The sequence below is a fragment of the Globicephala melas genome, chromosome 5 (assembly GCF_963455315.2).
Source record: "Globicephala melas chromosome 5, mGloMel1.2, whole genome shotgun sequence".
Lineage (NCBI taxonomy): Eukaryota > Metazoa > Chordata > Mammalia > Artiodactyla > Delphinidae > Globicephala > Globicephala melas.
The window spans coordinates 91,186,671-91,199,255 of NC_083318.1; the positions used below are offsets into that span (position 1 = coordinate 91,186,671).

Sequence of the window (12,585 nt, forward strand, 5' to 3'; positions counted from 1 at the left end):
TTAGAAACTTGCCTAAAGTTACAAAATCGGCAAGCAGTGGATTTGTGATTCAAACTAAAAAGTCTGCTCCAAAAACTATGCTTTTAAAATTCTAGTCAATATTACCTCTCAGTAAAAGGTTTTTTAAAAATGTGCCATTCCTCCTAAATTTGTACAAACAAAACCTTTACTACTAAAAGATATATAAAACCAGGCTACCAATATGGATAGAGATGCGAGATTACTTCTAAAGTTAAGGTATCTTAATACAGTCAAGTAACTGTTTCACTTTCCCCAAAAGAGAAGCCCACAGTGTACTGAGCTCCTTGACAGCTTCTTATACATGCATTGTTGCATTCTCATCAAGTTAGTCCTTATGGCAAGATTTCCCATAGTGTACTTTATGAAACACTAGAAACATCAAATATTTATTAATAGGTATTCTGCCCTAAGAGGCATTCTCTCAATATATTAGCTGCAGAAATGCTGAATCTCATACATACCCCTACATAACCTACAACCCTATCCCACCCCCGCTTCTCTCTGTTTTTATTCACACAGCACAAAATGGCTCTGAAAGCTCTTAAATAGTAAAGAAGTCCATTTGATTTTATTTAGTACAGTATGAGAGCTGTTTTCAAAGAAAATATTTCATCTTTAGTTTTTGTGATAGCACCTCATTACAAATCTACTAGAAAAATGAAATAAATTCAATTTTATAAAATCATAATCTTACATTTTACACATTTATGCGTTAGTGTCTTGATTGGTATTGGTTACCTTGGCCTAAAAGTAACGCCACCATTTCTTCATGTCCTTCACGAGCAGCTTCCATCAATGGTGTATAACCTTCATCATTGACCTCTTCCAGGCTAGCTCCTCTTTCAATAAGTAAAGCCGCAAGTTCCACGTGCCCACCACATGCAGCCAAAGTCAATGGTGATTCAAATGAATCAGCAGGCATGTTCACTTGGGCACCACTGTCAAGAAGTAACCTAGCTACTTCAACGTGGCCATCCTGATTACAATGCAATTAAAAAAACTGAATCAGCACCATTAAAAAATCTTTAAAAATACTTCTCAATTGCTATACAATGAAGTTTACTGATCTCAATTCAAATAAGAATAAATCTACATTTAACAGGTGAGTAAGCAAGCATTAATTAAGACATATCTACAGTTTACTCTAGTAGTAAATAGCAATTGAGGATATAAAATATGTAGAAAAATATCTTCAATCAAAAAGCTTATTAACCATCAGAAAAAAAAAACAGTAAGCACATAAGATAAGAGATTACTGTGAGATAACATCAACACTGCATAGTATAAGCTTAAATGCTAAAAGTATAAAGTTTAGAAAGGGAAAGTAGGATTTTCATAGGAACTATAAGGATAAGCAAAGTTTTGGCTAGGTAGAGAAAGAAAAATCCAATACTTTTTAGAGGAGTGGGGGAATTGAGCATGATGGGAAAAGGGAACACAATATGTACATGGTAATTCCTTTGTTGTTTGACAATCAAATGCCAGTGAAAATTAAGAAAAAGAAAAAGAAGTTCTCTCTTAATATCTTCTGTCTTCTTTACCAGTCTCCCTTTCTCACAGTTTTCCTAAATATTGGCAACCCCAAGGCTCACTTTTCCATTCTTTCTTCCTTTGATACATTTTTTCCTTCTGTATTACCTCACAGACATTTCATCTTCTTTTGAACATGTCATGCCCATTTTTGCCTTGGTACTTGCCATATTACACAACTTTAATGTCTTATCCCTGTGGTTACTTTGCTGTTCCTTTAGCTCAGAATTTTCTCCTTCCATTAAGTAGTCAACTCCTACATTTCCTTTAAAGTCCAGTTTAAAACCTCAGTCTCTTAGCAAGTCTCCAAAACGTATGGCCCCTACTAGTATCTTTCATCTACTTATAACACTTACTTATATTGCAATGCAAAGTAGGTCTACAGAATATTCCAGTTTAATTTTTTAATCTACATATAGTTTGTTTCTCTAATGGGGGTGGCAAGGATGCTTTAAGTTCCTTACACACATTATGTCATTTAATCCTCACAACAACCCTAGAGAAGGATATTATTTTAACAGATGGGGAACTCAAAACCCTCCCAGAAAATTTGTTTAATCAAAAGAATAATTTACTAAAGCAAACACTGGTATGGCAATAAGAAAAACAAAAAATAACTCAAGTCTTAAATGGCTACCTAATTTTTTTAAAATTAGTAATTAAAATTTAACATCCTTTCAATAATCATTCTCCGAAGGGAAGTTGAGACAAGAAACTTAAAATTTGGGGTCTGCTTTATCTTTGGTGTGTTTTTCTCATAAATCTGCCTATAATGTTATTCTGATTCATTTCCGTGCCACAAGTCATAGACTGAGATACAAAAGTTTAAGAGTATTATTATTACGCATTCTCAAGTACAAATTAAAAAAAAAGTTCTTAAAAAAAGGAATTCAAGGCTGAGAAAAGAGCATGATAGAGGATCTTTGGGAAGGGAAAGTCTCTGGAAAGGGATCTTTGGGAAAAGAGAATGACAGAGGGAGAATTATGTAATGCAGATAATATTCTAATTGCAAATTTTTCATAAATTTTAAATTACGGGTTTGATGAACATGTTTTACTTAGTATTATGTGCGTACTCTGTGGATTATGTTCTCATTTTTAATATCCTTGATCAACTTTTAAAAAGTCACTTTTTGTGCCAATTACATAAAACCAGTATAACTATGGGAGACTAAGAAAATGAAGGTAGTGCTACAAAGCTTCAGAAAGCACCTCTGATAGAAGTTAATACTGCACGACTGGCTCTTATAACTCAGATAGCTGAGGTTCTGATCCACAAGTCATGATAAACAGAATCTTTGAACCCAAGGAAACGGCACTCACTATACACTGACTCTGTCTCTACCTAATATATAAATATATTTCATGTATGTATTTCACCAATCTTACCATGCAAGCCTCCATTAAAGCAGTGTGCATTTCATCTGTTTTATGCTCTTGATCTGCGCCTGCTTCCAAAAGAAATCGCACCATCTCTAGATGTCCTAAACCAAAAGTTTATAAGATTACTTAAAAATATTTTATTATTCCCCCAAAATAAAATTAACAATATTTTGAAAAGTTGTATTTAACTTACAGCAATACATTACCATAATACTAAAGTCAGCTACAAGCCACCCTCAACTGCCCAACACAAATTATATGTGATCTGTGCTGTTCTACTCCTTACCCTGTTACCCTAGAAACTGCTATTACTAAAATCCTTGCTGTAGGTGAGCAAAGGTGGCCCTAAAATGCAACACCCAGAATATCCCCTCTACAACCTTTTTAGGGCCCAGGCATGCCATAGTTATTTTATTTATACTATAGACTAAATTAGTTTTTGTGAACTAGTAGCCTGGGATGATAATCATCATTGAAGTTATTTCTATGAGGAAATGAGCTTTAAGTTTCCATAACTAACTCACAGACATTTTAGGAACAACCTGCTTGTAAGTTGGAAACCATATATATAAAAATATTCTTGAAACAACACCATTTATATTTATTCATTTATTTAGATATAAACATATACATACACATACATATATATACACACACATATATATACACACACATATATTTATGTAGTTTCAAATAAACCATATGCTTCAGTTCAGATAAAGATTACCTTGTGAGTAGTTACAATGAGCATAAATTATATTTTAAAAAGGACTTCAGATACTATGTAAGAAACAGTAGAAAAGTGACTAATTTTTTTCCAACTTCATCTGGAAATGAGCTGCAGTCAATTTTCAGTCAACTGGAAATGGAGGAAGGAGTGGATGGCAGAATCATGAACAGTTAAAATTAACTCTGGTGAATAAGTGTAGCACCTGCCATACCTTGCTTTTGCTAACAAACTATCTCTCCTTCCTCTCTGTCATTCTCCCTTCCCAAAGATCCACATCAATGTTTAAGTCTCAGCCTGAATTCTATCCCTTCCCCATCTCCTCCTTGTCAATCTGTATCCTAAGAGACCTCACCAGAAATAGGGGAAAGTAAGAGTGTCCATGGATCCTTGGAAGTAGTAGAGATGTTCTCCACCAGCTCAGTTCTATATCCAGTTTCTCTAAGGAAAGCCTGCAAGCCCCAACCTCAGCAGGGTGGGGCTACAAGCATAGGAGAGAGGGAAGAGTAGTTATATATAGCCCCATCTCAAAGCTCACTGGCCAGCTGGGTCTCAGTAGTAAAATGGAGCTAGTTCCGGTTTCAAAAGTATTTAATGGAAAGGTAAGACAGAGCCACCCAATCGGCCTGCCCTGGAGAGGCTGCCCCAAGGCTTAATTTCTCCCCTCCCAATGAAGATCAACCTCTGCGTAACTACTAAACAGAACTGGAGAAGTAAGAGACCTCAGCTGTGCTTCCTAAGTACCCTTAATCTGAATTATCTGTAAAACGAAAAAAATCAAAAGTCCTTTAGAGCACATTTTTACATTTAACTTAAATTTTAGTCACTTATGTGTCTAAGGAGTATTTTAGCCATGTTTTTTAAGTGAAGTTATTCCAAAAGACCTCACAAAACCCTGGCCACTCTGAAGTACTGATAGAATGAAACAAAACAACAGGAGGTCCAACACAAGGGTGAAGGAATCAAAGCCCTGGGTGCAAAATTTAAGGAGACATTCACTCACAAGCTAGTGTACGTGAAGATTCAGCCATCGAGAGTGAGTGCCTCCTTAACTTTTTTTTTTTTCCTCCTTAACTTTTATACCTTGCCTTGCAAGAGCTTTTTCTTGATGCCTCTGGGTCAAAAATGTATCATTTATTTTATGATACAATCATGACACAGCTGCAGATGGTAGAAAACATTGAAGTGAATGGGCTATGCAGGTATAAAATTTCATGAAATTTTCTTTTTAAAAAGTTTCTTAGTTTAGGGCTTCCCTGGTGGCGCAGTGGTTGAGAATCTGCCTGCTAATGCAGGGGACACGGTTTTGAGCCCTGGACTGGGAGGATCCCACATGCCGCGGAGCAACTGGGCCCGTGAGCCACAACTACTGAGCCTGAGCATCTGGAGCCTGTGCTCTGCAACAAGAGAGGCTGCGATAGTGAGAGGCCCGCGCACCACGATGAAGAGTGGCCCCCGCTTACCATAACTAGAGAAAGTCCTGGCACAGAAACGAAGACCCAACACAGCAAAAATAAATAAAATAAATTAATAAACTCCTACCCGCAACATCTTCTTTAAAAAAAAAATGTTTCTTAGTTTATAGCAATTTATCTGTCAAAAAGGTTGATTCTGAAAAATGTCTGGCTCTGTGGCTGTCTTTTTAGAATCTAGATTAACTAGCTGAGGACCAAGTATCTTTCCAGACAATTATCTTGCCCCCCGCAAAGAAGATATTTTACTCTATTATCAATATTTTCAGGTTGATTGACATCATTTAGAACACTATGTACCCCCTTTGTACAGCTATATATTGGTAGGTATTCTCAATTTCAACCAGCTCTTCCCTCTAACTTTATTAAACGTGTTAATGATACTCTAAAATTGTTCTTTTGAATACAAACTCCCTCCACACCACTTTTTATTTTCCTTTTCATATATCCTCCTTTCTCTTCAATTCTTTTCCTTTCTTCTTGGTATCATGAGAAATAGCTTAAGCACCTTCTTGTTAATAAATCATTCTAGCTTCTATTTACTTATTTACTGGCCATATTGCACGGCACGTGGGATCTTAGTTCCCCTACCAGGGATCTAACCCACGCCGCCTGCAGTGGAAGCGTGGAGTCTTAACCACTGGACTCCCAGGGAAGCCCCTCATTCTAGCTTTTATTGCATTTACTTTAAATTTACAGGCTAAACGCTTCTGGATTCAATAGGATTCTTTTGTGTAAACCAGGCAAAATGCTCTGAGAAGCAAAAGCATTAAAAAGTACAGTGCATATTAAAAATAAATAACTGTTTCTAATAAAACAACTGGATCAACAGTCATTTTTCACTGACAATATTTATAATATTGAATGTATATTTTAAAAGTTTAATATATAAACTTTATATATTAAACTTTTAAACTCTAAAACACTTTAAACACTTATTTATAACGTACTATATACTACTACCATATTTTATTTTTTATTTTAAGTGACTAACCATTCTATATGAAGTAACTGTCATTTCATGAATTTAAAAACTTTGTTTAAAAAAAAAAGTTCTTTACTGTACCTTTGTAACAAGCTAACGTAAGGGCACTCTCTTTAAATTCATTGGAATGCGTATTAATGCCAGCCCCATTTTCTAGCAGCAATCTGGCTACTTCCACATGTCCAGCACTTCCAGCTTCCATAAGAGGAGTATGACCATTTTCATTATGGTCCTCAATACTAGCACCGGATTCCAAGAGCACCTTTACAACATCTACATAACCTCCAGCACAAGCATATGTAAGTGCTGTATTGCCTATTTGAATGAAGAAAAACAAAGACATTAACATAAAATACCAAAATAAAACAGAGGTTTATTTAGTATCAAAGACAAAAATGAAATGAGAGACTATAATCTTAATAAATTTAGCTATTACACTTATATATATAATTCTTTTCTTCATTACATTTTATCTTACTGAAATCAACTCCCTATTCTTTCCATTTAAAAATCAGGGTCAAACACATGTGGAAAATCAGATACACTTATCACAATTGTAGAGTTATAAAAGAACTGAGCAATTCTGAAACTAACTTCCCACATGAGGAAAAAGTTACACTGATTCTAACTTTAATCAGAGAAATGGTTCTCAAGCTTTATTTTTTCTTTGGATTATAATTATTCATCATATATAGATATACCTCATACCGTTCCTTTTAATCACGTACTGTTTTCACCACAACTTTACACATCAGTTAAATGGTGGCCAAAGTTAAAATAATTTCAAAAACATTCCCTCTTAATGATAAAAATCTCCCATTTTACATGGGAAAAAAAGTTAACTTCTGGGTAAAATAAGAATTCCTAAAACCCCCGCAAACCAGAACATGCAGACCTTTAAAATTATTTAAAATATTTAAAAAATTTAAAAATCTTGCATGAAGGAAATGCACAAAATATATTTTCATATATTTTAGAGCTTTTACACAAATCCATTTATGCCCAAATTTGAAAGAAAAAAAAACTGATTTAGATTAACATTGTCTCTTGTGTAACATAATGTTTTCATAATACTTTCTTTTTCTATAGGCCGCAATTTATTAACACTAGGCAATGACAGACCTGCCTTCTGTTGCGTATCCTTCTTATTCTCCCTATCTTCCCTTCCATTTTCCCCTGATAAATAGGAAACTTGGGTTTGAGAGGTGGAGACCATCCTCTCCACTTCCAAGAGGATGGTCCTTTTAACTGGACCAGTGTTTAATATAAAAGAACCAAGGCCAGTTAATAGCACTCATACACAAAACAGGAGAAATTTCATTCAAGATACATTCTATGTACTTTAAGCCTAATGCACAGATATATACAAATGTGCAGCACTGATAATTGTGAAAGCATCACTAATGATCACTTTCATGTGAATTAATTACTATCAGAGGGTGTTAATATTTAAAAACTGAAAAAGAAGTATGCATAACCTGTTGAAGACTGTGCATTGACATCAGCTTTATGAGCTAGCAGCAACTTCACAATTTTGACATGTCCTCCATTAGCAGCAGCCATTAAAGGTGTAATGTCACCTTTGATCCCCCTATCTTCCACATTGGCATGCATTGCCAACAAAACCTTATGAAAGAAAAAGTTTAAAGGATATTAGAAAATGATATTTTCATCAAAAGTTTTTGAACATATATTTATGTTAACACCTACCTAGTCATGTTAGAGAGCCAATAAACAAAAGAGCCAATAAACAAAAAAAATGTATCTAACAAAACTATTTCTGGAAATGAGCCTGATGGTTGATTTTAGTTTATTATTCCCTTAATACACAGGCCAAATTAAAACAATCAAAAAACTGTGAGCTTTATTTTGATAATACAAACCTGTGCAAGCTCATAATATCCAGCAGAACAAGCTAAACAAAGGAGGCTCTCCCCTTCCTCAGTGTGTTCATTTACACTTCGCCCTTCAATGAGTAACTTTCGCACAGCATTTACATCTCCTTCTGAACAGGCTTCTGCCAAACTGCGGCTATTGGGGGAAGAATATTGTAATATCAGGATATAAGAATATAAAAAATTGCCCAGCATAAGTGTTGATTTTTTCAAATTAATCTGGACAGTAGTGCTAAAAAGAATGATTATTTCAATATGACTCATAACAAAAAGAAATTTAAATGATTCAGTTGACTGAGTTTTTAAAATCTACATATAAAAGTCACTGAATTAAAATTATCCCCATTACAAAATGTTTTCAATCATGTAACTGAAAGATAAAGTCTAATTTACTATAAGTAGGGAAAAAATCCAAAATTTTAAAACATAAAATTGTATAGAAAAATCACATGAAGGAAATACAAGTTATAATTACACTTCTGTTTGTTTAGTCACTAGAAAAATTTTATAAGGTTTAATGAAATGGGTAAAACTTTTACTAATTATAAATGCCTAAGTTCTTCAATCAAGTAAAGGGAAATCAGATAGGAAAGTTGTGAGCATGTAATTTTGACTAATCTATGAATAACTGAGAAGGAGATTATTTTTTGAAGTATTTACTTATGCCATCATGTTTTGGGGAAGTATGAAAAATATCCAGGTAAGGCAAAGGCTTAATTCAAGCAAAAGGAGAGTGGAGAAAGTGGTGGAACAACAGAAAATTATACTTAGAGTAAAGCATTTGCCCTGTAAATCTTCCAAAAGAATTTCAACTATGGACATTTCTAAAGATTCCTTCACTTGCGGCTAAAATCCATTCTTAGAAAAACACTAATTCCGAGTCTCTTCATTAATATTCTCTTTATTTCAAATATACCTCAATTCTTACAACCTCCTCTTAAAACATGGCCCTGTCACTTCAGGTACTAAAGCCATCATCCATGGATACCTGTTTTCTATACCTATATTATCACTACCACCCAGTTTTAAGAACATCATCGTTAGCCAAGATTATGGTGAAGTCTCCTAAGCAGTCTCCCTGCTTTTACCCTTGTTCTCCTTCAGGCTTTTTTCAGTGAAGGAGCCAGAGAGATCTTGCTTAAAAGGAAGTAGACCTGTCACTCCTCTGCTCAGAATCCTCCACTGGCCTTTAATCCTACCCACAGTAAAAGTCAGAATCCTTATAAGACCTGTCCAGTGGTAGGATCTCAAACTCCTCCCTTTACTTCTCTGGTTTCAACACCTACTATTCTCACTTACTCTTTCCGCTTTAGCCAAATTGGCTTTCCCGTTTTTCATCAAAAATGCTAATTAAGCTGTAACTCCAAGATTTATGTATCTGCTATCCCTCTGACAAAAAAGCTTCTCCCAGGCACAGCTCACTTGCCTTATCTATTTCAGGTCTTTGCTAAAAAGCCACCTTTTAAATGAGGGTTTCCCTGACTACTGTACTAAAAATGCAACATGATCCCTAACCCCAAACACTGCCTTAGCACTTCCGCATTCAATTTCTTCTGCCCATAATCGTATCATTGTATGCCATACTATATATTTTGTCTACTTGTTAACTGTACTGTCACAAAACACCCACCGCGCTCCACTGTTTCTCAAGCTTTGCTGAACAAACATGACTGTCACAAACATGGCCTAGTGTTTTGCTGATCACTTTTAGTAGTGTCAGTGCCAAAGAATCTATGACTCTTTATTTTTCTATTCTATTTCCTGCTGAACTAGCTTTAAAATACTCTTCAAGGTGCCTTGCCAGTCCCAGAAGGCACATTAAAAAATATCTGGAGAATATCAATAATATCATAGGCTAGTAAAACTGAACGTTAACTAAGGAATAGAACTGGAAGTTAACTAAAGAAGGAGAGTCAATCTATGAGAAGGATGGTAAAATAAATTAATAAAAACAGAAAACTTAGATGAATGAAGACAGAGTTAAGAGAAACAGCAAATTCACATTCTTGTTAATACTAAAAGATGTTGCATAAAAACACTATTATATAAGACAATTCTTTAGTGCTATTTTTTATTCTCTAAACTCATATATAAAAGAGTATTCTCATTTTTTTCAACTATTTAAAGGTAACTGCTAAAATACAGTTGACCCTTGAACATCACAGGGGTTAGGGGTAACCACACTCCACTCAGCTGAAAATCTGCAAATAACTAATCAGTCTGCCCTCCATAAATGCAGTTCCTCCATATCTCTATATCCACGTTTCTGCATCCATGGATTCAACCAACCACAGACTGTGCAGCAATGTAGTATTCACTACTGAAAAAAACCTGTGCTGGGAGCTCTCTGGTTAGGATTTGGCTTTCACTGCTGTGGCCTGGGTTTAATCCCTGGTCGGGAAACTGAGATCCACAAGCCACGTGGCATGGCCAAAAGAAAAAAAAAAAAGAAAGAAGAAGAGAAAGAAAAAAACCCTGTGTATAAGTGGACCTGTGCAGTTCAGACCTGTGTTGTTCGAGTCAACTGTAAATAAAATGGCTTAATGGCTTCTTTTCAGTTAAAGGAAAAAAAGAAGCCTCTGAAGGGTGAAGACAGTAGTAACATGTATTAATGGTTCTTTTCCAGCTGCTTCCTTGGCATTGTATTTTTCATTATACTACCCATAACTGTTTTATATACAAGATGGTGTGATTGGTTTTTATTGCATAACATCATCAGAAAAACTTTAAAGGCCAAGTCAGAACATATTTACTGAGTTCTTACTAAACGTGAAATGTTATATAAAAAGAATTATAGGACAAATAAAAATAACATCCCTGGAACTCACTTACATTCAAGTTATGGAAACTAGATCTCTGACATTTTTGAACATTCATAAAACAAATAAACAAATAAAAACCCTGCCCTTTAAAATGGTCAGAACTATGCACATGAAGTAGAAAATGGCATGACTAATTAGAAATCATTTACTTCTTTGTCACCAAAACATTAAAAGAAAACAAAATCTAAAAAAGCAAAAGGTCTTTTATAACATATTGGCTAAGAAGTCAGCCTTGTAGTCAGACAGACACTGGCGTCCTACCTCTGCTACTTGTTACCTATTCAATCTTAAGTTACTTCTTTTCTGCTTTTCATGAGTAAAATGGGAATAAAAACAAAATCCATGCCTAAGGCTTTTTGTGAGTATAAATAAGATATCACAGGTAAAGTGGTTAGCATACTGCCAGGCACAAAATACATGCTCAGTAAATGTTAGCTATTTTAATTATTTTTAAGAAAATGTTTTTATACTGATCACAGTGGAAATACACTTACTTGTCCGACTGCCCTGCATTTGCTGTGCTTTCAGCTCTCATACGGGTAAGTGCAGCAGCAGCTTCATCCAACGCACAACTAACAGATGATGTCAACCTCCGAAGCACTTCAGGATCTGCAAAGGCTTTACCATCAGCCGTAGATAATTTGCCTATTCCTATTATATTATTTTCACACCAATTCAGATATACCCAAAAGGAGAAACAAAGCAAAATTCAAGTTACTTAACTCTATTTATGTTAAACTCCAAATGATACACTGGACATATATATTGCCTGGCCAGAATCTTCTGGGAAATCACTGTTCTCCAATTTTCTATTAGTCTTATTCCTTCCATGTGGTCCATAAGTGCTCAACTCTGTGACTCTCTGGTTCTAGAAATGGGTCGTTGGTCTATGCTGGGACAGTCGGGTGTCCTCACTCAGACTTCTGCCATACGTTTGCAAGAAGAACCTATGCTCAAAGGTTGCTAAATCGTGAGTCATGAGCTATTTGGTCACTTTTATCACCACAAAGAGAAAAAGACTGCCCAAAGTAAGTCAACATAGAGGAGAGGAGAGCAGAGAAATAGGAAGGAGACAGTTCTGATAAAGTTATATTTGACTCATTGACACTAGTAGTGCCAGAAGCCAGCACCATACCTATACCTTTGGTAAATGCCCATTTTCATTTAAGAATGTTTAGTTGGGCTACTACCACTTGTGACCAAAAAATGGCCATATAAGACATTATAGGCTATATAAAAGATAACCTATCTATGAGTACCTATTTGCTTCAAATTACGACTACAATTTATTACATACACCCAAAATCATGTCTAAAAACACCATATCTAAAAAATATTCAGAATAGACAAATTTTTTTTAAAATTTCAAAAGCAGAAATGGTTAGTTACCATGTACATGAAACACAACTTGTTGCTACTCTACATATCACTATTAAGAAGGCTGATCTCTAACATTCTAAACTCAGTGCTGCTTAATCCAGGCTGCCCATCAGTGGAGCCTTTCAAAAGTACAGATGCTGAACTCTCCTATATCTAAAGATATAATTCAGTAAGTAAAAGGAAGGCCTAGGGATCTACATACTTTAAAGGCTCTAAGGAGATTCTGATGCACAGCCAGGATTAAGAACCTTTGCTCTAACTTGAAGATAAAACAACTAATGTTATAATGGATATTACAGAACCCCACTACTCAACATGTGGTTCATGAACTACTGATAGAAGCATTACTGTCACTTGGGAGCTTGTCAGA

At 35.1% G+C, this 12,585-nt stretch overlaps 1 protein-coding gene across 10 annotated transcripts in view; it reads right to left on the reverse strand.

Annotated features, from left to right (window-relative positions):
- Positions 1-12,585, reverse strand: part of ANKRD17 (ankyrin repeat domain 17) — a 161,769-nt gene that overhangs the window by 71,116 nt on the left and 78,068 nt on the right. For all 10 annotated transcript variants that reach the window (XM_030877835.3, XM_030877833.3, XM_030877832.3 and 7 more), the window contains exons 3-8: positions 11,330-11,486; positions 8,002-8,149; positions 7,597-7,744; positions 6,200-6,433; positions 2,941-3,035; positions 760-997 (exon numbers count right to left, since the gene is read on the reverse strand). In XM_030877835.3, coding sequence (XP_030733695.1) covers positions 760-997; positions 2,941-3,035; positions 6,200-6,433; positions 7,597-7,744; positions 8,002-8,149; positions 11,330-11,486 — 1,020 coding nt within the window. The remainder of the gene's footprint in view (positions 1-759; positions 998-2,940; positions 3,036-6,199; positions 6,434-7,596; positions 7,745-8,001; positions 8,150-11,329; positions 11,487-12,585) is intronic.